General features: G+C 37.5%; 1 protein-coding gene across 2 annotated transcripts; it reads right to left on the bottom strand.

Annotated features, from left to right (window-relative positions):
- Nucleotides 1-420: 420 nt before the first annotated feature.
- LOC141299294 (uncharacterized) lies at nt 421-27,355 on the bottom strand. Of its 2 annotated transcripts, XM_073829651.1 has the most exons (3): nt 26,899-27,355; nt 21,894-22,923; nt 421-1,708 (listed from the first exon to the last, which is right to left on the bottom strand). In XM_073829651.1, the coding sequence occupies exons 1-3, from the start codon at nt 27,179-27,181 to the stop codon at nt 748-750; spliced, it is 2,274 nt and encodes a 757-aa protein (XP_073685752.1). In that variant the 5' UTR covers nt 27,182-27,355; the 3' UTR covers nt 421-747. The 2 variants fall into 2 exon arrangements, with proteins under 2 accessions (XP_073685752.1, XP_073685751.1); XM_073829650.1 differs by lacking the exons at nt 21,894-22,923; nt 26,899-27,355 and adding an exon at nt 7,614-7,832 and having other exon boundaries at nt 421-1,928.

Below are 27,355 nucleotides of genomic sequence, written 5' to 3'. Positions count from 1 at the left end.
TTCTGGATATATGAGTGTGGTTGAGTGTTAGTATATTCAGAGGTATCTTTGTGTGTACGTATATCTGACTATTATTATTACTCTTGTTTCTTTTTTGTAAGAAAAATAGGACAATAATTTGTAACAGTTTTTTTTTTCCTCAACAACGATTGTTTTACAATAAAGTTTAAACCTAAAAGTGAGGCACTGACAAATGACGGTCATTGCGACATTGCAAAGTGATGGTGCTAGGGACCCATGTGCTTTTTAAAAACATTTTAATAGGTTTAACATTAAATTAAAAACTCGGATTATATGATACTTTGACATGAGACATAGAAGACCGGAAATGCTAGAAATTTAGTCAGTCGTGACTTCCGCGACAATCCTGCAAGACAATTCCTAATACAGTCCTTTAGGAATGGTTCCAAAATAGGATTATTAAAGCCTTCCACAAAACCGCCAATGTTGGTAGTAGAAATGAGCAAGTAACTGACGTGTGCAAATTAAATCCATACACACTGATGTTAAAATGCTAACAGTGTCCTTTTTCATGCTTCAACCAAAAAACTGTGCACTTCCTGTGAGATATCTCTTCAATTCATGACATTCAAATGTGAAGTTCTTACACTGTAGACAGAGTCCATTTGTCCATAGTCCATATTGCCAGTTGACACGGTAAAGTGTACCATGGACAAAACACATTGCTTTAAAATGTGAATTAGAATTTCATTGTAGAAGCCCTGTATAGGATTCCATTTGGAACCCTCAATAAGGCTTCTTTTGATTATGAATCTTCATGTGCCTGCCAAGGCTTCCTTTTTGAGTGAAACTGTTTCCACACTGGTTGCAGGTGTAAGGCTTCTCTCCAGTGTGAATTGTCATGTGTCTGTTAAGGCTTTCTTTACGAGTGAAACTTTTTCCACACTGTTGGCAGGTAAAAAGGCTCTCCAAAGTGTGAATACGCATGTGGTATTTAAGTTTTGATTTTCTACAGAAACTTTTTCCACACTGTTTGCATGTGTAAGGATTCTCTCCTGTGTTGATTCTCATGTGACTATCAAGGCTTCCTTTTCGAGTAAAACTCTTTCTACACTGTTTGCATGTGTAAGGCTTCTCTCCAGTGTGGATATTCATGTGTGTGTCAAGTTGTCCTCGTTGAATGAAATTCTTTCCACACTGTTTGCATGTGTAAGGCTTCTCTCCAGTGTGGATATTCATGTGTGTGTCAAGTTGTCCTCGTTGAATGAAATTCTTTCCACACTGTTTGCATGTGTAAGGCTTCTCTCCAGTGTGGATATTCACGTGTGTGTCAAGTTGTCCTCGTTGAATGAAACTCTTTCCACATTGGCTGCATATGTAAGGCTTTTCTCCAATGTGAATTCTCATGTGCCTGTCAAGGCTTTCTTTTTGACTGAAACTCTTTCCACACTGTTTGCATGTGTATGGCTTCTCTCCAGTGTGGACCTTCATGTGCTTGTCAAGTTGTCCTCGTTGCCTGAAACTCTTTACACACTGTTTGCATGTGTAAGGCTTCTCTCCAGTGTGAACTCTCATGTGAATTTTAAGGCATTCTTTATGAGTGAAACTCTTTCCACACTGGTTGCATATGCAAGGCTTTTCTCCAGTGTGAATCTTCATGTGCCTGTCAAGGCTTCCTTTTTGACTGAAACTCTTTCCACACTGTTGGCAGGCATAAGGTTTCTCTCCAGTGTGAACTCTCATGTGCCTTTTAAGGTGTTCTCTTTTTTTGAAACTATTTTCACACTGACAGCAAGAGAAAATACTCAAAGTTCCAGTCTTCTGAGCTCTTTTTTGTTTAGAAACCTTTTCAGATTCTAAAGAACAAAAAGATTTTTCTCCAGATATGAAATTATGAAGATTCTCAAACTGATCTTTCTCTTCAGTTTCATTCAGTACTTCCCTCTCCTCTTTCAGCGATGTTCGGTCTAAGGTGAAAAAACAGAGATAAAAGTTAACCCCAGTTTAATGGCACAAAACAATTAACATCAAAACATGTAGATATGTAATGCATAGATCTTAGATCCTATACTAGGGTGTCCAAACCTGATCCTGGTCGGCCGGTACCCTACAGAGATTAAGTTGTCTGTTATACAATTAATTAAATCTAGGAAATCTATATAGACTGATCTCAATTATTATATACCATTTTTATATCTCCTAGGGGTAAAATTCAACAAATTTAGAGAGAGACTAGGAAAAAAAGAAAGAGGACAAACTTCCCACTCAACCGACAGATAGAAAATTCAATCACACAATAACCTTCTTTTATTAAGGGGGCAATTATGTTAGTCAATCATAAAAGTTAGCTGTTACACTTGACCATTTCAATGGAAAACACCAAAACAGACTGTCGGTTAGTAGTAAATCTCCATCACGTGCGTTCAGCTGGAGCGGCAATAAACACACAGAGCAGTAAATCACTGACAAGCTAAAATCGCATTCGATTAAGAGAGCAATTTGGCGTAGATTTACTACTAATCAAAGTTCCGGCTTCATTGACTAAACGCGCCTCACAACATTGTGCGATTAATCGTGCAGCCCTAACTGTCAGAGGATGAGAAATGGTGGAAAATTCTCATTAATCTCTCAAAAATCTTTAGCAATATTATAATTACAGCTCTGGGAACACAATATAAAAAATACTAAAATTAAACTACTCTCTACCGTTAATTTATAGCTCTTCATTTTTACAGTATGTTACCGTTATTATACCATGTGGTAACTCATTTTATTTTGGAAACCAATTGCTTCAAACCATTTGAGTTAAAAAAAAAAAAAAAACTATTGTTTATATGGTGTTAGTACAGTGAACTTATTTCATTTGAGTCCACTAAGAAGAAATATTTCTTAATATAAACCCAGAAACACTTAAAGTGTAATAAAGCAGCAATCGACCTCAAATCTTTATAGATTTTCATTAACTAACAAAAGCACAAATTTGTGTAATAAAGTGCTTAGTAAAGAGATTGTCACTATATCAGCAATTCCACAATTACTGTCTCTAAATAAAGCAGGAAAACCTCAGTGCTTGCGGCTCATCATTGCCTGAAGCACAAGCTCTACTCTCCAGCACAATGGTCACCCGCAAAACTAAATTAAACTAACAGATCTCTCTTGTACAAAAACACACCAGTTAGGCACAATTAAATATTTACTCCTCTCTGCTAGATTTAAAAAACAAACAAAAACAAAAAAAAAAACATGAGCATCCAGTTATGAAAACACCACTCATTTAAAAAAAACAAAAACAAATTTGGTATAGTTTAGATACACACATCAAGAATCACGTATCAATATCAACAATGGTGAGGTTTTGTGCTGATACCCAGCATGCATTGCAGCATGAAGCTTTTGAATTGTCACCATTGTTGAGATTCATGTGCTGATTCTTCATGTCTCCATTTGAGTATAAATGCTTTAGTAGTCTTAAATATTATCTATTGAATCCTTATTTTCTGATTGCCACGTTACCAAAAAATCTCCTGCACAGCAAAATCCCCAGTGTTAATTTAAAACTCTGAGTGTGGACACATATAGACCATGAAGCAGTGTTGAAGTTAACGAGATAATTAGGATAAAGGTAAAATTTTTAACAGTGCAGAGAAGTATGTAAAAGTAAGTCTGTCACAGAGATACACTAAAAACGGAAAATAAAATTTTGGCAATGCCCATAAACCTTGCGTGCAGTATGCAAAACACGAAACAATGCATTTATTAATCTGTTAATATTAGTTAATAAAAAGACAATCATTCAGTGTTTGTTCATGTTTTACAGATTCACTGTACAATACGAAACCGCAAGAGTGTCGCTTTCAGATTTATCCACTCTGGGACCTGGTTCAAATAAATAACTGTTTCATTCTCCCAAAACACCAGATTCGTCTGGACAAAACACCTATTCAATACAAAATTGATGTGTATGCAACCTAAACACATCTCTGTGTGGACAAGGCCTTAGTTATATGTAAGATTTGTTTTTATTATTATTTTTTTTGTTAAAGTAATTTATTCACAAGCAATAATCTCATCAGTTTCATCAGCTCTATCACTAAATATAACAGTAGTTCAAACCAATAAGTGTAAAGTTGTCCCCAGAAATTAATTTCCCATTCTATCTTTTATGCTTGGTCTACAATAAAACGTTTCCATTTGAAGGCCTCTGTTTTGGTCTTCCATCCACACTGAGATGGCATTTATGTTAAGGAAAATCAAGCTTTTTGAAAACGGTCCCAGAAGTGGATAATTGAAAAACAAAAAAAAGTCATTTTAGCATTGTAGTCACACCCTTTGACTTTACATTTTGGTTTTTCCCAATGCCCATATTTGGTTCTTCCTGCTTATCAGCCTCATTCCCATCACCTGTCGTTGTAATTAGAACACCTTTATAAGTTTGATTTCTGAGTTTCTCTGTCCGGCTTCAATGTTACCTACTGTGAGTGTATGTTCCAATCATCTTGTCTGTTTGTTAACCTGCCTGAGGATTTTATTAAAGACTTTGCATTTACTCCTACACTGCGTTGCACATTCATACACGTATCGTGACAGATAGCCGGACCAAAACAGTTATCTCCATATTTTCCCTCGTTTTTGTTTCTCATTTTTTCCTCAGTCTTTTATTCAGCTATGTCTCCCTACATGGACCCCCTCCTTTTGTCCAGAATTCCCCCTCCTTATGCTGAAGCAGTGGGAGAGATTGCTTGAGGGATACACAAGACTGTTCCAGATGCTGGCTAACACCATCAGCTACCAGGAGGACGCACTCTGTCCGTTCTTTGACTCAATCTTACACATGGCGTACAGAGTGCTGTTGTCTGAGAACGGCCCATGAGGCTTTTTCCTGGAGAAACTCGCCAGTGCCACTCCGGACCCAGAGCCCAGCCAGCCACCACCCTAACATGCGGGGCACAAGCCCCAGCCCACCAACAATGGAGAGCCAGAGTCCATTTCAACAGAGCCATTGCCTACAAGAGAGACATCACGGATGATCGCCATGGAGGTAGATCAAAGCCTGTTTGACCAGGTGCATTAGCAGGCCACTGTGTCTGCAACGGCAGAGAGTTTAGTGGGTAGTGAGGGTGCTCACTGAGGGTGAGGTAATACTGGACCTGGGACAGCTAGAGATGCAACAAGATTTGATTAATTTCACTAAGAATATAGACAATGAACTTCCTGTGTTCCTTGAACTGTGGGTCTGTGTGGATTTCTCACCCATCCTCCCTCAGTTGCCCCTGTCTAGCAGCCCTGCTGCCGCTGTTTCCTGTCAGACCCTTAGCTCACCATCTGTGCGGTGGGTTCGACACGGGTCTGCCAGTCTACACTGGCGTCATGGAGGATCCCTTGTCTTTGCTTCCTGCCTCAGAGTCCCGGACTCCGCCTCGGCCCTCTGACACTGCAGCTCCTCCCCGACTCTTTGCTCCTTCGTCTCCACCGCCACCCGTTGGTCCATCAGCTCCATGGGCTCCATCGTCCTTATGGCTCCGCCTTGGTCAGTCATCGTCACAACTTCACCTCAGGACTCCCATTACCACCTCTCTGCTCCACCGAAGACTCCTCCATAGTCTTTGTTTAGTTTTTTTTGTCTGCACAAGGTCACGCCTACCGGAGGGGGGTGTAAGGTCACGCCCTTGAACTTTGTTTTGTTTTTTCCCCAATGCCCATATTTGGTTCTTCCAGCTCGTTAGAGCTATCCCATCACCTGTCTTTTGTCATTAGCACCCCTTTATAAGTTTGTTTGATTTCTTAGTTTCTCTGTCCGGCTTCATCGTTACCTACTATCTGCGTGTATGTTCAAGTCATCCTATATATCTGTCACTCTGCCTGAGGATTTCATTAAATACTTTACATTTACTCCAATGCAGCTTCAGGGAGTGGAGGACTAAACTAAAAGATGAGAAGGGAACTCTGACGCTCACCTTGGGAATGTTGAACTCATAGGGGACTCTTGAGAGAGGGGAGAGCACCGTTGTGCTCAACTACATAAGACACCTAACAGGGAGGCAAGATGGACTAAGAACATGATGAAACAAAAAAAAAGTATAGCTCCAGAGAGCAGCATGCTCATAATTGACCCTATAATAAGCACAGAGGCAGTCATCGGGGAGGCCATTTAGGAAAGGCCTTATACACCTGGTATGGTTGCCTCACGAAGCTCCATGGAGACCCAGGCGCTTTCCCATAGCGTGCGCATAGAGACCCTCGAGAGTGAGGGAGCACTGCTAAGATCAATGACAGAAGCAGCCTAACAGGGGAGCAAAAAAGAAGAGGCTTAAGAACCTGATATGACTGTGCACAGATCTCTCAAAGCAGAGTCCTTGCCTCTCAGATCAAGAGAACTCAAATGCTCCATCCGTGACTGGTAGCTTTATCTGGCATTACATGCAGAAAATTTCCGAACCTTCAGAATTTTTTTTCCTTCAGAGATACAGTGATATAAAAACATTGATTTTGAAATATACAGTGCTCCTTTTAGAAAATAAATGTGGTAATGATATTTTAGTCTGCGCCGATAAATCAATGCATGGGAAACACACAACAACCTGAGGTCAATTTATGCCTACTCCTCAACTTAACCTTTCATCGGGGTTGAATTAAAATAATGCCAAAGCTCAGCCTTTTGTTTTTCGTACCCCCTCCATCACCTCATGTACACCAGTTTGAGAACCACTGGTCAATACCATTGTCATGTTAAAAGACAGTACCTTGGGGTAAGTTTTACATATGCCTCCTGAACAGTGGTCATCTATTTATTTACTTGATTATATTGATATTTGTTATGGTCTTCAGTTGGATTGCCCTGGAGCTCCAGTAGAGGGCACTCCAGTACAGACAGTGTGATCTTTATTCACTCAACCTTCCATGTTTCTCCCTTGTCTGTGTGCAATTGGATCCTCACTTCAGTCGTCCAGACTCATTCCGTTACAATATTATTTTAAATATTTTCTTAATTTCCTTTCTTTAACCAGTAATTTATTTTATATATTTTCTCCTTCTTTTCCTTTTTCCTCATTTCCTCCTTATTCCCTTTTTAACTTTATATATACACAAGATAAGCTGTACAACTTATACATTACAAACTCACACCTCACATAATTACATCAGAATTTAACTTAAATATTAATGCTTTTGTTTTGGCTTATTTTTTGTGTTTATTGTATTGTCAGACTTGCTTTATATTTACAACACTGTTTTCTCCTATTTTTCTGTATGTCCTACATTAGCTTGGTCGACAAAAAAAAAAAAATTATATATATATATATATATATATATATATATATATATATATATATATATTGGTAAATGAAATAATCTTACTGGCAGAATTGCATGAAAAAGTGTGATCTGTTCCATTTGTATAGTCTCAGTGAACTTTTATGAGGTTTAGGCTAATTCCAAATTAATGCTACAACTTAAATGCCTGATATCATCACAACAAATGGCCATAATAACAAATGTGAAAGCAGGATCTTCTCAGCTGCACTTAAAGATAGTGTTAGTATGTGATCTCAACTTCTGTCAAATGTCAAAACACTTCTACACTCGTCTGACATTATTCATAAATATTCTGTATATTCATTTCTGTAATGAGTACAGCTTTGAGAATAAAAACCAACCTTTTTGTTCCTCAGTATCTTCATGTTTGACTCTGAATGTTTCTTCATTCTCCACTTTAATAAACCCCATCTTTGTTTGTTCCACAGTATCTTCATGTTTCAGTGTTTCTTCAATCTTCATGTCATCACTCTCCTCTTTAATAAATGCCATCTTTATAATAGTGTGTCACGTGGATCTCTGTTGATTCTCCAGGAGTTTTTTCTGTATGTTTGAACACATTGTCCTGTTTAAGATGAGAATAATTAATAGAAAGAAAAAATCAATACAAACTATGAATCTCTGTGTGCGTATACTTCTATATAAAATGTATTTAGGCAGGCTATTTTTTATTTTTATTTATTATTGGTATTCAATTATTTGTTCATATATAATATATTACACTTTCATGAGAACAATAACGGTTGTCATTCCACTCGTTTGTGTTTGTTGTAGAGGATGACACGGGAGTGGATTTCCACTCCTGTCCCGTCCCACTCCCATATAAAGAAATCTTGTCCCGTCCCACTCCCAGACCAAAGTTTAAAAAATAATCCCGTCCCATCCCGCTCCCGGTAAAATGACTCCCACTCCCATCCCGTTCCCATTTAAAATGACTCCCGCTCCCATATATTTTTTTCTTAATTTAGTGTTTAGTTAATACATATGATTTTATCTGCTTCCCATCCTGTTTTAGACCAGCTGCTGAGCCCCTGTTTCTAGATTTTCTGGAGAAAATCTAGAAACCGGAGACAGCAAATAAAAGAAAACAGTAGTTCACACACCATGTCTACAATAGTTTAATAAACCCAAACAACATATAAAGCTGCATTTTACTCATTTTTTGTTGAGTAAACAATACATTTATAGTTTACATTTATGAACAGTTATATGCTGCGTCCCAATTTGCATACCATCAGTCCTAAATAGTGTTCGAAAATAGAATTAGTATGTCCCAAATCGTAGTATGTTTTAAAAAAGTATTCCAAAGTTTCCCGGATGGTCTATACTACTTAACTTCAGAATTTGAAGTGCAGATCAATGCGCACTCTAATGGCTAATATTGCCCACAACAAATTGTGAGGTGAACGAGAATTTGATTAGAACTACAAACACGCATAAAAAGTGTTAAAAAACTACAAACATGGCGGACATGCGCGACCAACGGACAGGTAGAGAGAGGGGTGTAAGTGATAAAAATATTTATTTAATGTTATCCGTGTTATATTTCATGTGCAGCAACATTATGAAATTTTATAATGATAGGTTTGGTCATTAACTTTATAAATGCATCATTATGCAAACACGAGCAGAGTTCTCGGCATGAAAGACTCCCGAAAGAAAATGCCTCTTCATTTCTCTCTAATATGGTAGGAAATCAAATTTAACGAAATGTAGATGATGTTAACTAACAGGGCAGTTTAAACAGTGAAAGACGAAGTAGTATGTCCCAAAATCTGCCTACTATTCTGCTACATTTCCTTTTTTCTTTTTTTGTCGTCTTTCCTATTGGTAGATTCCCGCTCCCGTTAATATTTTATCCTGTACCATCCCAATCCCGTGATTAATAGCAAAGATGACTCCCATTCTCAGTTTCTCTCATCACTTCTTATCATCAAACGATTGATTTATGACATAGAGACCGAAATGAGATGCGCTTCTCTGTTACTAAAGGCTAACGTTTTAAGTAACACTAAATAAAGCATTACAACGTTATATTTAATAATGATGTGTTTATTTTACACAGTTTGCAAATGCTTTAATTAATGTAGCAGTTTGATTCTATTGATCTAAAAACTTTAAAATCACAAACCTTTCTTCAGGCAAATCACAACAGATGAGGAGCGCAGCGCATCTTTATGACGTCACATCACCAGAGCAAAATAAAAGTCCCATATTGGTGCACTGCTCTCTAGAATCACAAATATATCATAGACATGTTGTATATAGCATATAATTTCGTACTCACATCATGATGCTTGTCTAAAGTTATTAACATCAAAAATCTAGGAATATTTTTCTATATTTTTTACATTTAAAAGACTAAACTAACACTTTCTGTTTTTATACCTTGCCATTAAATTCACATTAAACTAGTTAATGCTGCTGTGTAACTGTTACAAAGAGGGTGTGATGGCAAATTTGATCTAGCACTCTTTGGACTATTGTAATCAGTGTCTTGTTATATTGTTTGTGTATTTATTCCTCTTTTGAAAAATCATTGAAACACTGTCAGTGATCTTACTTTTTTTTTTTTTGCTATTGGGGTAAATGACGACACGACATGAATTTGTCACAGTTTCTATTTTACACTACAGAAGTTTACAAAACGATGACTACTTCAATTTCTGACAACCCCATAAATGTGAAAAGGGTCTATATACCGGGTGTGTGTTCACGGTGTGTGTGTGTGTGTTCACTACTGTGTGTGTGCACTTGGATGGGTTAAATGCAGAGCACAAATTCCTTGTATGGGTCACCATACTTGGCCTCACTTCACCTCCTTTCCTTTCCTATACAAACAGATTCATGTAAGAAAAAAAGGTTAATTTCAATCTTTGCATGAATTTTGTCAGTTACTTGCAGAGTTAAGAATTTGGGATGAAGGACATCCTAAATCATTTTTATTTGCCAAAAAGGAAATTCTGACAGGATACTCCTCATTTTCTTCCTCGTCCTTTTTATAAGAAGTTGAGTTAAAAGCTTCTGTGGTTTGCCAAGTATCTTAATTACTATTATATTCTTACGTCTACAATTGAGAAAACTGTAGCAGTCAGATAGATGAAAAGTTAATACACTGTCAACAATAGTTTTCTACAGCGGTGGTAAGATCTGTAGACAAACACAGACGCTGCTGATTGTCTGAAGAAGATCAAGTCACTGCGAGCATCTCTTGAAAATATACTCTGTATTTTTAGAGAAACATTTCCCCAGATTATCTTCTTTAAAAATGGCACATAATCTGTGCTAAAATATGATTGTAATATAAACAAGTTACATACTAAGATCTCAGTTTTCAGTTGTTGGAAATGCATTACAAACAAAAGTCAATAACAAATCCACACTAAAAATCAACTAATCTTCTCTAAGGATTGGATGAAAATGATAATATGGTCTGTTTTGTTTTCAAAGCGTTTAACTTCACTAAAATCATAACACTAATATAACATAATTATAGTTTTTGATAACATTCTTCTAGTTGAGATTGAGTTTCCAGTGAACCAGGTGTTGTGTCTTGTATTTATTAACTGAACTGTTCATTGCTCATCCTCAAATTTATAACAGAAAAAGTGACCTAATTTCGCTCTCCATATGTGAATAAGTCCATTGTTCAAGTAGAAAAACTGAGAATCCAAATCATCTGATTCAGATCTGATTGCTGAACTAGGGAGCAGATTGAGATGCACTTTGAGATTTAGGTTCCATGTATTTTTGAGAATAATATACTTTCTGTTAATTATTCTCATCTTAAAAATAGGATAAAGTGTCCATGCACATAAACACTGGCGTTAATCAAAGAGGAGAGTGAAGACATGAAGATTGAAGAAACGTTTAGAGTCCAACAGGTTGGTTTTCATTCTCAAAGCTGAACTCACTTATTTGATCCTAATTAAAATGTCTGGCTCTCGAAAAATAAAAGTGCTTAAGTAGTCTAAACAAGACAGTTATTATGTGTAACATTTAACCCCAAAAAAGACAATACAACCCTGGGCCTGTATTTTTAAAGCTTCTAATTCATCTTAAAAATGTGTAACTAGTCCCTGGTTTCACAGATAAGGCTGAAGTCTAGTCCTAGACTAAAAAGTAAGTCTTAGCTGTCTCTTCTGAAATAAATTAGCATTGATTGATCTTAAATTATATCAATATCTTGTTTTGTCTCAAGATGAACAACAGTAATGTCAGTTTCTAAGTACATTTATAAAAATGACTTACATGTCTTAATTGAACTATGGCCTAATCCTGGCTTAGTCTAAGACCTGTCTGTAAACATATATATATATATATATATATTTTTAATATGGTATTGCATTCATTTTATTAATCAATGTGTTTTTGTTTCTTTTTTGTAGTGTGGCAAATTGCTTGATTTTAAACACAGACAATTAGTACGATTGGCAATACATTTTAATTCCTGTAAACTGACAGTTCAAATGAAGAGTAATTTATATTATTTTCACGGATTTTGGTAAAGTGACACAATGCAGCCTATAGCAAAAAAAAAAAAGTGTTGGTTTGGAGTGGCACAAGGTTAAATAGATGTTTTTTTCTCTCTCATATTTATTACAAACCATTTTTTAAATCTGTATTGTTTGACATTCTTATATTTTAGATGGAAAAGCTCAAAGCTCTTGGATATGTCCCTCTTCTTTTATTGGGCAAACGTTCCAAGGCTCAAAAGTGGACAGCAAAGGTCCAGTGTCCCTTTGAGTTCCCACCTGAGGGACATTGAGAAAGGAGAAAATGCTCATACATTTTGAGCATATTTTACAGGGTAACATGCATTGGCATGCACCAATACTTAAATATTTCTCTCATATTTTAATGTATACAATAAGTTCCGTAGCTAAACAAGTTTCCATATTAAACTGCACTTTCAGAGGTTTTTATTTAATGCATTTTAATGTCTTCAAGGGTGCAGAAACTGTTACGAGACAGTTGTTGTAAGATTTCATTGGTGGTTTCAAATGTGAAATTTAATCATAAGTTTAGTGAACATTTTCCCCATTCAAAGAGATAGGAGCTGCACTTGAATGCCAAAGAGGTGTTTCAAAGATGATTTTGTGTGACACCAGTGCAATAAACAAGGAACAATATGACCTCAGGCTCAATAAAAACAGTTCTTTGACAGAGATTTGAACTAATCCTAATTTTTTTTTTTTTTGCTCACAGCAAATCAGCTGTCAACATGGCAGAAAAAAGAGAGCACCAAAAAAGATGGACGCAGGTATGAAATGTTACACAATACAATTTAGCTTAGTTTCTGCGGGCCATAGTTCTTCACAGTTGAGCTCCAACCAGCTTCAGCTAACACCTGCTTGGAAGCTTCTAGGGGTGCTTCTCACAATACTCAAATTCATGCCTAATTTTTTCCTCACTCCTCTTGATTGAACTCCAATTGAACCATCTTGAAGGATATCTCAATCCTCTGCAATGTGAGGAGGCGAGGAACGAGGATTGAGGAGGCTTCCAGTGGGGTATAGCACAAAAGTAGAATTAGGAAAGGGGAGATAACAAAAAGGCACAGATTTACATAGTTTATTTAGCGCAGGTTTGCTGATTCAGGATGAGAACGTGCAGCTCTGTCAAGCGAGGTGTAGATAGTTGGGATAAGTGCATGTTCACAGCATTCTTAAACAGACCACAAGATCAATCACAGAATCCAAAAAATGGATAAATCCTGTGCGGCATACCTTTCGCCAACTGAGCAACAGCTTCTAATGGAAACATATGAAGAGGTGAAACATAATATTTAAAATGGGAAATATGGCTGCTATAATAAAAAAAGTAGCAAAAGTAGTCCAAATAAGCAGTGCTCCACTGAAACCATCATAATTACAATTAAGGGGTTACTTGTAATTTCCACAAATTAACAGTTGTACACTTTGCCTCAGATGTGACCATTGGAAATTTATCATGAGGATTATTTGCAAACACTTATCCACTTTGCACATCTATTTTATCGACCCCATTTATCTACTCTTATCTATTTTATTAAGGGTGTTTTTGTCTAGCTCATTTATTTGATCTAATCTGTAATCTGATAATTTGATATATATATTTTTTTATCTATTTTATCTCTTTTACCTATCCATTCTTTATACTGAAACATGTATGGCAAAAAAAGGACATGGCAGCAAGTCCAGATTAAGAAAAAGAACATTTTGCAGGCTGGTAACTGACTTGATTACTGAAAAAAAAAAAAAAGGTGAATAGTGTTTGCTGACATATTTTATTGTCTCTATGATTTTAGGATTTAAAAAGGCTCATATATCTGGCTCTTCAACCCAAAACTTCTGCACAGCAGAGGAGTTGAATAAAGAGAAGCCAGTGATGGAAGGGATCTACGAAGGGACATCAGCAAGAGAAACTGACCTCTTCACACAAGGTACATGTTTGCTGTTCAACTGCACATGAAAAAAATCAAATGTTTAGATTTTGTTATGTGGACTGTCTGACTTTGCCTTACCTTGCAGTGTCTGGTAACACACTTGGGGGCCGATCACACCGAACGCGCCTTTTAGTTTAAAAAACGCGAGGCGCACAGCACTGCCGTTTTTTTTTTTTTTTGGTGACTTTTAAAAAAGAGCAATGTGCTGCAGTTTTTTTTATGTTGCTAAGCAACGACCAAAACAGCTGTCCTGTCAGTCAAATCAAAGGATTATAGCAAGAGCGCTCTAAAATCTTATTTTTTTGCTGTTAAGTAAACTGTCCTATTAGCAGAAACCCTAAAAAATACAGCTCCGGGTTACCCACGACAGACACCAAAGGTTTCTCCTCCATTTCTTGCAGTCTCCGGACTTTTTAAGCGACGGTAAACTTTCGTCACCACAACAGAAGACCCGCCTCTCCATTCATTCGATTGGACAATGGAAAAGAACGCGAATGACATTGGGCGATTTTCCACTCAGAGTTGATTTTTTTTATCAACTTCAGGTGCTCAGAGCGCTCCTGCAAAAACATGAGGCGCCGGGGGCGCATAAGCAGTGTGCAGAACGCTCACTGCCAACAGAAAACCATTCAAAAGAGGCGCCTCCAACTGCAAAAACGCGTTCAGTGTGATCGGGGCCTTACACTTCAGGAGCCAGCAGACTCTGATCCGGTGAGTACTCTTTATTAAACTCATAGGTAGTGTTGTCACGGTACCAAAATTTCAGTATTCGGTACCAATACCACTGAAAATCCACGGTTCTCGGTACCAATTTCGGTACCAAAGCAAAACACAATAACATATTAATTGAGCAACACACTATTTTTTTATTAATAAAGTTAAGCAAAAATAAAATGTACAAAAAAACTTTGTAAAAAAAATTCTTTATACTTATGTAAAATTTTGTTAGTTTTTCCACAGGTTAAAAAAGTATTTCAAGGATTGTAAACATTTTAGTAGTTAAATAACATCTAAATAAATTACAGGCATAAAAAATGTAAACAAGCTTCACCCAAAACTTTGTCATATTTCTGCTGCTGCGGAAAAACATCTGTAACTGTTGTCTGTTTTAGAGTTCGCTGGGGTCTTTCATGATCTTCTGCAACTGTAAAAAGAAAAAAATAATATACTTAAGTAAAGCAGTGTGCTAAGTCTGACACCAGCAAAAATATTAATTTTCAGTAAATAACAAACCTCAGCTGTTATAATAAATTTAGATAAGATTACATATATTAAGACCAGTGTCTATCACAGATGAAAACTGCAGTATTTAAAACACTTTACAATGTTCATTAGCTAGATAACATTGCTTAACAATAAACAGTAGTTACATGGCAATTATTCTTTGTGAGGTTAGGCTAATTTCAACATTTACTAATGCATAAAATCATGTTAATCTGTTAAACATGAACAAACATGAATGATCATGTGTTTGTATTAAATAACATTCACAAACATGAATTAATGTTGTAAAAATATATTGTTCACTTTAAGATTATGTTAGAATATGATGCATGAATTTGATCTTATTGTAAAGTATTACCAAACTAAACAGGGAATAAAACGTGTTTTATTTGATTGCACTTTTATTCTATCCAAACTGCATTCATATTTATTATTAATAAGCTTTTTAAACCTGCTAGAGTTATCCAGCCAAGAACGTTTTCTGACAGACTGATATTAAGGACATAAATTAACGTCACATTTGTACATTCTCGAACACACACATTTTGGATACACGGGTCATTTGTGTGTAAAAAATAGTAAATACATCATGTCCTTATTTTTTTTTTACTCTAACAAAAGTTATAGGAGCGTTGTTTCAAATTCATTAAGGCCCAGCATATTAGCGTTAGCCGCGCTTATGCTAACGATTCACTACACAAACGGTGATGTTTATTTCAGTCTGACATTCAAATTAAAATACGCAACAATGCTCTAAATATGAAATTAAAATGAAACTTACCTTACTTGAAATCTTTTATTTGATCCTGGAGTCGGTCTTTGAGGTGTTTTAAGTTTGATGTGTTTCCTCCTTTCGAGAGAATCTAGACGACATCTTTTGCAAATAGTTTTTTGATGATCTATGATGTTCGCCTTGTTCAGCCGCAAATCCAAACTATTTGGAGCAAGCCTGGCTCTTCTTTGTCAACAAGTGGAGTCAGAGCCGCGGCATCAGCAGCAGCGCTGGTGCTTTAATAAAGAGAGCGCAACTGCGCAGCGCGCACCTTTTGTATAGCGTATCAAGAACCGGGTTGACCGGATAGTCGGTACTACCGGTACTAAAGAAAACCTGGTACCGTAACGTTTTATTTTTTTTAGTACCGACTTGGTACCGAAGTACCGGGACTTTTGACAACACTACTCATAGGTTTGGCATGTCCTGACAAAACTATTAATACAAGTTCTGTTGAATATGGCAGCAGTGGAGTTCACTTCTGATGACGATGATGATGATGATGAGACACTGGACTCCAGAAGGCTAGAGGTATCATGCCAGTTTTTTGGAAATCTTAAGTTCATAATGGATAGGAAGTCAGTGATGTGGTGCTGATAGAAAATATCATATTTGTAACAGTGCAGCCTGGTAACATAGTGAGTATTGCCTAACGTAATCTACATGATGTACAAATCCAGCTGTGCTTATTGATGGGTGTATTACAGAATTCACCAACTGTCAGACCTCTCTACACTACGCATCTTAAGAGAGAGATAGAGCTGGCAGAACTCAAGATCAAGGTGAACAAGAGAAAGCTGCAGGACATGGAACCTGAGATGGAAATTAAATGCAAGACACTGAGGAAACTGGACTTGGAAATCCAGAAACTAGAAAGAGAACTAAGTGATTTCAGTTGACACTGTAACCATGATTGTATCACAATGTGTAATCATTGTTATTTTATCTCTCCAAATAAAATAAAAGAACCCAAAACATTGCGGTCTCTTACATTTTTCATGAATGTCCGGTACACTATATAGTCATTGATCCAGTGAAGTGGAACTAGAATTTAGGAAGATAACCACACAGTGTGTGCTACCAATGCCAAATAAAAATGAACGAGTGACATACATTATCTTTTATTAAAACATAGGCTAAATCAAAACAGAATTAACTGAAATAATGTGCTATGTATTGTTCTATGACCAGTCTATTTCTGTTATCTGGGAAGATGGCAACTATGTTCTAGTCAATATCCAAAGCAATTCTCAAAGCTCTATCTTTTCCTAGGCTGGCAATATTATATATTATGCAGCACTGTGCAGACAACAGTCACATCACAGGCTCTGTCAGTGGAGACCCTCAGGTGGTGCAGGCACTAAAATCATCATTGAGCAGGTCTCTTGAGCAAGAATAAAGAATACATCTTCATAGTAATTTAATTTAGCTTAATTTAGCTAAATTTCTGCTTTCATGTACCCTGGAAATCCAGAGGTCTGGCGAGAGCACAATTTGAATTGTCTCTGCAAGACACTCTGGCATCGAGCAATGATGCAGGTTACTGCAATACGTAAGCAATTGTGGGAACCAATCAAATCGGTGTATCTGATGTAGGCGGGACAGAGGCGAGCTAAACTGTTGATGACAGCACTGCGACGTCCGAATCATATAGTAAACTTTGAAAGATCGCTGCCGCTACAGATGAACAACAAGTTGTTTGAAACGGCTTTGGCCGCTACAATGAACAAGTTAGACTTGGATTTCCATATAAAAGAGGAACAGAAAACCGAAAACTCGAATCGTTCCTCTGCAAGAAGGACGTTTTTGCTGTTTTGCCGACTGGATACGGCAAGAGTTTAATCTATCAATTCACCAGTTCACGCTTACATATAATTAGCCGGAGATTAGTAGTGCATGTTTGGCTTGCTGTCCGGTGAAGGGCTCCGAGCTTGGGAGTGGCCCGAACCCAGAGTACGTTACCCCCCAATAGAAGTAGCGAGAACTCGGAGTGATGAGATGGGGTGGTGGAGGTTTACTGATAAACCATCGAGTAAATTGAGGTGAGTCAGCTGTATTTAAACCTATGGCGCTGATTGACTTGTGATGTTTACGCTAAGCATCTGACACGCTTTTCCCGAACTTTGTTAATGAAACATCATTTAGCTCTGCTCGTAGCTAAGCGTGTATTGTTGTGATTGGTCGTGGCGTTATCCAATTGCGCGCAGTTAGAGTTTCAAATGTATGCTTGGCGCCGCCCCTCGAGTTAAGCAGTTTTCATTGCTCGATCCCAGACCCATAATCTTAATAGATTAGGGTCTGGCTTTTCCAGGCTAGCTTTCATGCAATTTAAGGCTAAATTCAGACAGGATAACTGGAAAATTCCATCTTAATCCCTTATCTTATATATCTTATGGTGTCACCACCATTCAGTATTTTCCTGCCTGGTTCTGGACTGTCTGCCTGAGACTTTAGGGGACACAAAGTGTGCCTTCCTTCACAGAGCAAATACACTGCTCAAAAATAAAGGGAACACTAAAATAACACATCCTAGATCTGCATGAATTAAATATTCTTATTAAATACTTCTTTATATAGTTGAATGTGCCGACAGCAAAATCACAAATCAAATTTAATAATCCATGGAGGTCTGGATTTGGAGTCACACAAAAACTGAAGTGGAAAAACATACAACAGGCTGATCCAACTTTGATGTAATGTCCTTAAAACAAGTCAAAATGAGGATCAGTAGTGTGTGTGGACTCCATGTGCCTGTATGACCTCCCTACAACGCCTGGGCATGCTCCTGATGAGGTGGCGGATGGTCTTCTGAGCGATCTCCTCTCAGACCTGGACTAAAGCATCCACCAACTCCTGGACAGTCTGTGGTGCATGTGGCGTTGGTGGATGGAGCGAGACATGATGTCCCAGATGTGCTCAATTGGATTCAGGTCTGGGGAACAGGCGGGCCAGTCCATAGCATCAATGCCTTCGTCTTGCAGGAACTGTTGACACACTCCATCCACATGAGGTCTAGAATTGTCTTGCATTAGGAGGAACCCAGGGCCAACCGCACCAGCATATGGTCTCACAAGGGGTCTGAGGATCTCATCTATATACCTAATGGTAGTCAGGCTACCTCAGGCGAGCACAGGTAGGGCTGTGCAGCCCTCCAAAGAAATGCCACCCCATGCCAATACTAACCCACTGCCAAACCGGTCATGCTGGAGGATGTTGCAGGCAGCAGATTGTTCTCCACTGCGTCTCCAGACTCTGTCACGTCTATCACATGTGCTCAGTGTTAACCTGTTTACATCTGTGAAGAGCACAGGGAGCCAGTGACAAATTTGCCAATCTTTGTGTTCTCTGGCAAATGCCAAACACCCTTCATGGTGATGGGCTGTAAGCACAACCCCAACCTGTGGACGTCGGGCCCTCATAGAGTCTGTTTCTGACCGTTTGAGCAGACACATGCACATTTGTGGCCTGCTGGAGGTCGTTTTGCAGGGCTCTGGCTGTGTTCTTCCTGTTCCTCCTTGCAGAAAGGCAGAGGTAGCGGTCCTGCTGCTGGGTTGCTGGCCCACCCAGGGAGTAGTGTTAATGCTGTCAAAGGAAGCTCAGAGAACACTCATAGGCTGGGTAGCCCATGGACCAAGATTTATTGCAGCATCTTTTCGAACCAAGAAAAATAAAATAAACATGAAAATCATCCAGTGTTACGCTCCCACGAACGACAGCGATGAAGAAGACAAGGATCAGTTTTACAACAGACTACAGTATATCATAGAGAAGTACCCAGAGAGAGATTTGACCATTTTGATGGGAGACCTAAATGCCAAGATCGGAAGGGACAACACTGGGTACGAAGACATCATGGGGTGCCATGGACTTGGGGACATAAACGAAAATGGCATGAGACTAGCAGACTTATGCGCTTTGAACAACTTGGTCATTGGTGGCAGGGTATTACCCCACAAAAACATTCATAAAGCCACCTGGGTGTCACCCGACCATACAACGGAGAACCAGATCGACCACATCTGCAGATCGACCACATCTGCATTAATAAGAGATTTAGACGGTCTATACAGGATGGAGGGTAAGGAGAGGAGCGAACGTGGCTTCAGACCACATCTTGGTGGTGGATAGACTGAAGCTTAAGGTGAAGAAGAACTGGATAACGACACGCTCAGCACGACACAAGTACAACACAGCCCTCCTGAGAGATATAAGCAAGCAGCAAGAGTTTAAGGTTACCCTCAGTAACAAGGTTCAAGCCCTGCAAGACCTGAAGAAAGGAGAGGGAGTTACCCTCGAGAGCAAATGGGAAGGAATAAAGGTAGCAGTGATGGGGACATGCCAGGAAGTGCTAGGCATCAATAAATACCAACACAAAGAGTGGATCTCTGCAGATAGTTTGGGCAAGATCAAGGAAAGGAAAGATAAGAAGATGGTTGTTAACAAGAGTCGCACACAAGCTGAGAAAGCAAAGGCACAAGCAGAGTACACAGACATTACCAGACAAGCCTTAAATTGGAACCCACAAGGCAAGCGGAAAAGAGGTCGACCGAGACACCAAGACCAAGACATCAAGACCATGGGAATGACATGGAGCCAACTGGAAAGAAAAGCCCAAGAATGAGATGGCTGGAAATCCCTTGTCGGCGGCCTATGCCCCAGGAGGGGTAGAAGGCGAAAGTAAGTAAGAAAGACTCCGTCTCATGCATCCACTAGAGTGAGAGCACCGCCAGCATTCAAAGATGACCAAAACATCAGCCAGAAAGCATAGGAAATGAGAAGTGGTCTGTGGTCACTACCTGCAGAACCACTCCTTTATTGGGGGTGTCTTGCTAATTGCCTATAATTTCCACTTGTTGTCTATTCCATTTGCACAACAGCATGTGAAATTGATTGTCACTCAGTGCTTTTTCCTAAGTGGACAGTTAGATTTCACAGAAGTGTGATTGACTTGGAATTACATTATATATATATATATATATATATATATATATATATATATATATTAGGGATGCACCGATATGTATCGGCCGATCTCTTGCGCGTTTTGTCAGTAAAGCCGGTTCTGTAATCAGCGGTAAATGGCATCAGATGCATGATTTCACGTTGAGCCGTATATACTACACACAGCCGTTGTTCACTGACTAGCTGCGCACATTCACACTGATAATGAACATTGATTTGCGCAGCTGGTCGGTAAACAACGGCTGTGTGTAGTATATGCGGCTCAACGTGAAATCACGCACCTGATGGCATTTACCGCTGATTACAGAACTGGCTTTACTGACAAAATGCGCAAGCATGATCGGCCAATTCATATCGGTGCATCCCTAATATATATATATACACATACACACACACACACACACAATGGGCCAACCAACATTGTACAATGACCCACGGGGAAAACACATCATGCAAGCTCTAAAAAACCATCATATGCTCTGTTGGCACATAAAAATTATTTATATATATAAAAATCTGACGGGCCCACATTAAAGAAAATAGTCAGGCCCCATATCCAGCCCTTTATATAGGCCTATGTATATAAACCTCAATGTGCAAAATTATTATTATTAATATTATCGGTTGTAGTATATACTTTTATAATGATACTGTACAGTCTCTAGTCTCATACACTATCTGTGGTACATGGTTTTTTTTCAACACCAGTCAGGATTAATGCTCCTCATTTCACTGTATGCAGAAAAATACAAAGACAATAAAGGCTTTTAATTCAATTCCATTTAAAATCTTTATTTAGATATTTTTAACAAAGCCCAAAACACCATGGCTTTCAACTATTAAAGTTTTTTTTTTCTTATGCAAATACAATCAGTTGAATCAGTAAAGATAATGTATTAACAAAAAGGTAACATTTAATAATGACTTAAAGCAAAATGATACTTAACTACTAAAAGTAAATTGAATACTAATGACATTGATCTCTCTCCTACTAATTTACAAGTAGGGATGGGTAAACAAATACATGCAAGACCAGCCATATGTAGATTTGCCAGATATATACACAAAAAAACAACAGCAGACGATGAATAAAACGCTTCCCACATGCATTGCAATGATACGGTTGTTTTCCAGTGTGGATCCTCTCATGTATTTTCAGATGTACTGACTGACTAAATCTCTGGTTGCAGTGTGAACTTTTTATAAAGTTTCTATCCAGTGTGGATCCTCTCGTGCGTTTTCAAATGTACTAACTGACTAAATCTCTTGTTGCAATGTGAACACTCATAAGGTTTCTCTCCGGTGTGGATCCTCTCATGTATTTTCAGATAAGATGACTGGTTAAATTTCTTGTTGCAGTGTGAACAATGATAAGGTTTTTCTCCAGTGTGGATCATCTCATGTGATTTCAGATATGCTGAATGACTAAATCTCTTGTTGCAGTGTGAACACTTATAAGGTTTCTCTCCAGTGTGGATCCTCTCATGTATTTTCAAATGTACAGACTGACTAAATCTCTTGTTGCAGTGGGAACACTGATAAGGTTTCTCTCCAGTGTGGATCATCTCATGTGTTTTCAGACATGCTGACCGACTAAATCTCTTGTTGCAGTGTGAACACTGATAAGGTTTCTCTCCAGTGTGGATCATCTCATGCCTTTTCAAATGTACTGATTGACTAAATCTCTTGTTGCAGTGGGAACACTGATAAGGTTTCTCTCCATTGTGGTTCATCTCATGTATGTTCAGGTCTCCTGACTTACTGAATTTCTTGTAACACTGTGAACATTCATAAGATTTCTCTCCAGAGTGGATCCTCTTATGCAGTTTTAAATAATTTACTGAAGTAGAACTCTTTTCACACTTAGAACACATGCATTCTCTCACACCAGTATTTATATTCTCATATACTCGCAAACTTTTTAGACGCCAAAAACTCTTACCGCACAAAGAGCATGAATGTGGCTTCACCTTTGTATGAATTTTCAAGTGACTCCTCAGACCTGAAGCCCCTAAATACACTTTACCACATTGATCACATGTGTACTGCTTCTCTCTAGTGTGGATGTTCATGTGCTCCTTAAAGTTTGATAAGCGTGAAAAACTCTTCCCACATTGATCACAAGTTAAACATTTCTTTGCTCTTCTTTTCTTTAAATCTTTCTGTTTGACTTGAAAGCAACTCAATGGTTTTTCTCCAGTTTTGAAAAGATTTTTGTCCTCAACTTGACTTGATTCTTCATTTTCCTCTTTTTCTTTAATCAACTCTGAAAAAAAATTAAAAATGGTTAATTTTTAGTAACTTGTTTTCAGCTGAGAAACATGAACAAACTAACATTTGAGGACAGTGCTACAACCCTACAGATGGTGGCACCAGAAGCAGATTTGGACACAGTAATAATAAGTGGATGCACAACATCTCTAAACTTAACATCATGAACACTGACTAGAACCATCTCTCGGATCTTAATTTTGTGCACTGCACAGTATTAAAATAAAAGATTTAACCAAAGTTAACCAAACAAATCAAACTGACCAAGTATTAAATATATAAAACAGATAATATAAAAAACTGCCAATCATTTACATAAAAGTTTTAGAGCTGAGATTAATGTTTTAAATATAAAATTTTGAATACAGAAATATTAAATGATTTATATAACTGAAAGGATCTGCCAGCAGGTGGCGGCAAGACACTGATTTAATTACTGAATCATATCATTCATTTGATTCGTTCTAACAGCTGATTCATTCCTGAATAAAGCAAGAGACTGTCTTTAAGTATGGGAAATTTAATCATTTCACTAGATTTGTTAAAAAATGCACGTTCATTCATAAACGAAACAACGCTGTTTCAATGGAGATACACAGCGGCTCAGTTGTGACTTGTTTCAGACTACTTTTGATAATGAAATAAAGCAAAATCAGGCAATAGTGTAATCCGCCCGCCACCCACCCGCTAACCGCACACAATCTTCCCATTACAATTACTCTAATTCTTAGTTTTGCATGATAATATGATGAATGGATGGTTCATTTAAACAGCTGATCTGCACATCGCTGCACAGTTACATAGGCTTATTGACTCGTGCTTTTAAGCCAAATCCATGCTGAAAAAATTAACGTTTACTGACATCTGGACGTGACCATAGGTATAAACTCGCAGTATCTGGGGTGAAGGAGAGGACGGTGCAGGAGGGGGCACATCACGTGCAATCATCATAATACATTTAAAAAGAAGCTGGCCCCACGGTCCTCACCACATAACTCAGGTTCAGATTTTAGAAAATGTAGTTAATGATTGCATCATTATTGATTAAACTCATCCACCCGCGACCCACCCACAAGTAATTAGAATACCCGAGCCGTGGATTTTCCGCAGCACCTGTGGATGTAAGCACCATCCGTGCATCACTGTCTCAGAGCGAGGCGGAGTAACGTAGCCCTAAATCGCAACGCTGCAGTGTTTGTGAGAGCTGTCACCTCCTCCACCTCAGTGGAACTTTGTTAAATTCTCAGACTCTGATACAGGATAAATAAAACATAACTTATAACACTGGGGCTAATATGTTAGCAAGCAAGCTGCTGATAGTTTTCGACTACAGTCCTTGAACTTAAGGAGGTCTCTTTTGGCCTGTTTTTAACTAAATAAAAATAACTGCTTCATTTATTAAGCATTAGTAATTCAATTTTATTTATTTTTTTGAACTAGTACTTTCTTACGGTAATTAAAATACAACTTCCACAATAAAGGGCTGCCAACACTGAAACTCCTAACATGTTCAGAGATGCGTGGATGAGCTCAAACGTCACCCGAATCCGCAGCTTCAAATCAATGATCCGCCCGCCACCCATCCGCATTTATATTTCTATTTGAATTCTTCGTTATGCATGATTGCTACATGTCTCCTTATGTTTCATGTCTTTTGCCTTTTTCTTATTTGGTTTCTCCCTCTGTCTTCCCCCGTCAGTTTGTGATTATTTGGTTTAGTCCTTGTTAAGTGTCATCTGTTTCACCTGTGTCTCATTATTGGTTTGCCTTTATAAGTCTGTCTTTGAGTTGAAGTCTTTGTCGGTCATTTCCTGTAATTAATTGAGTCTACGTGTGTGGATGTACCTGTTTGTCTTTCTGAACATTCATATTAAAAGTATTGTTATTGAACTTCGTCTCACGTCTCATCGAACCAGCACGATACCCTAACAATGATGATATGACGAATGGATGGTTAATTTTAACAGCGGTCGCGGGCACATCAGGCGCAATCATCAAATATATTTCAAAGGTCCTGACCACATCACGGTTTTTACTGGGTGTTTTTTAGAAAAACCACTGCATTACTGTACTCGATAGCATTAACACAGGTTTAATCCCCTCTCCCTTTACTTTATCTGGAATGCCACCGTTTCTGAACACACACAAATGAAATCGTCTGCCTGATCTGATGAAAAAGTATTTATAACAGGTTCATATTTTAGAAAATGTAGTTATTATTTGCATCATTAATTTATCTCATGCACTCGCGACTCACCCGCAAATAATCAGAATGCATTTTAGAACGAAATCCGAGCATCACTTGAACGCGTGCATGTTGAGGGACAAGCTAAAAGCACTATGTTTGTCTTTATTCGTTGCAAGAAAACTTTATAGTTTTGTTGCAAATTAATTAAAAATGTATAATGCTCTATCTCAGCTTAATATATATAATTATACTGTATACACTCATTAAAAAAAATCTTTAAAAATAGGGCACTATGCAAACACAGAACGTTCCCCTAACGTTCCCATATGGTTCCCATTTGGTTATTTTTTTCGGGAATATTGATTTATTGATTTAATACAGCAGTTAAATAAACAAGAAATTATAAAGTGACTTACATTGTCTGACTATAACACTATTCCCTGATTTGTAATTTTATCATCAAATTTATTCTGAAACAAGTCACAATTGAGCCGCTGCGCATCTCCATTTAAACACAGCGGTGAATGAACGCACGTTTTTAAACCAATGTAGTGAAATGATTCAATTTCCCATTCATAAAGAGAGTAACTTGCTTTATTCCTAAATGAACCATCCGTTCGAAGGAATGAAATGAATGATATGATTCAGTAATTAAATCAGTGTCTTGTCCCCACCTGGGTTTACCTTTAATCTTTAATATTTCTGTATTTAAATTTTTTTTGATTTGAAACATTAATCTCAACATGTATTTAGCAATTTGATTGCACTTCTGCCACCTCTGAGCCTCATTAAACATATTAAAAGGTAAAAAAAAAAAGAAAGAAAAGAAAAAAAAGGTAAAATCACTTTAAGGAGTCAAATATTACCTCGTAATGGGAAGGCACATTTTTATCAGATTTTTTGATTATTGTTTAGAATGTGCTCCTAAAATTTTGACTAGAGCGTAGAGCCCTGAGATAAGATTTGTGAAGCTGCAAAGCTTAAAGTCTCTAAACCAAAGAGATATTTATTATAAAAGTTAAGACTAACTCCCTAAATTGGCTCGTTCAAACCCCCTCACTTGTTCACGTCACGGGGTGAGTAGATTAGTATAACACCACCCATATGAATATGAAATATATATATATATATATATATGAATATGAAATATATTATATATATATATATATATATATATATATTCTTTATTTTACATAAATATTTTTAGATGTATTATAATTTTTTTACTTATTTGTGGTTATAGCTTTTAAGAGTATGATTATCTCCTCATAGTTATAACATATTATAGCATCAAAATAAAACGTAATATAACGTAAAAAATAAATGTGATATGGTGTACTCCATTATAAATTGCGTAGATTTAATATGCCGTTCATTGTGTCTTATAAATAATCATAATCTTAAAAGTTAGAACCTCAAATACTCAAGTACTATAGTATATTGTCATTGTTATGATTATTCATGAGATGATACAACATATTATGCTTTTTTTTTATAATGCATTCATTACAATGCCTTAGAAATACTTTATAATGTATTATAAACAGGGGCTTCATAGAAAATGTTACCAAGAATTCTGTGCAGAATTTAAATGTTTCTCACTAGATGTGGAAGTGCTTTTGCTGCCTCATCTATACTTTCAACAGACTGTTCTGCTTTAAAGATTGTTTCTATTACAATTAACTAAATCTAAAGAAGCTTCAGTAACATCAGTAGGCTACTATTAAAACCTTGAAATAATGCACCACAAACATTAAAGATGAATGAAGATTAAAAACCAACCTCCTTGTTCCTCCAGTTTTATTCTCAAAGGTTCTGGTTCCTCCTGTTTTATTCTCAAAGGTTCTGGTTCCTCATGTTTTATTCTCAAAGGTTCTGGTTCCTCCTGTTTTATTCTCAAAGGTTCTGGTTCCTCTTGTTTTATTCTCAAAGGTTCTGGTTCCTCCTGTTTTATTCTCAAAGGTTCTGGTTCCTCCTGTTTTATTCTCAAAGGTTCTGGTTCCTGTTTTATTCTCCAGGTTTCTAGTTCACTCGTGTTCTCCTCACTCTCCACTTTAACAAACATCTTCACAGCAGCAGATCTCAGTTCAGCAGATACTTCTCCAGATATTCCTGCTTGCTTCCAAACCTAGTCACAGCTGTGAGGATGAGAATATTACAGTTATTTACTGACCGGATTCAAAAACTGTATTTTTCTGTTTACAGAAACTACATTTCTCACAGATTGAACTAAGACAGA

The sequence above is a fragment of the Garra rufa genome, chromosome 23 (genome assembly GCF_049309525.1).
Source record: "Garra rufa chromosome 23, GarRuf1.0, whole genome shotgun sequence".
Classification (NCBI taxonomy): domain Eukaryota; kingdom Metazoa; phylum Chordata; class Actinopteri; order Cypriniformes; family Cyprinidae; genus Garra; species Garra rufa.
The sequence above is the reverse complement of the archived record's forward strand: the minus strand, read 5'-3'. Positions and strand labels throughout refer to the sequence as shown.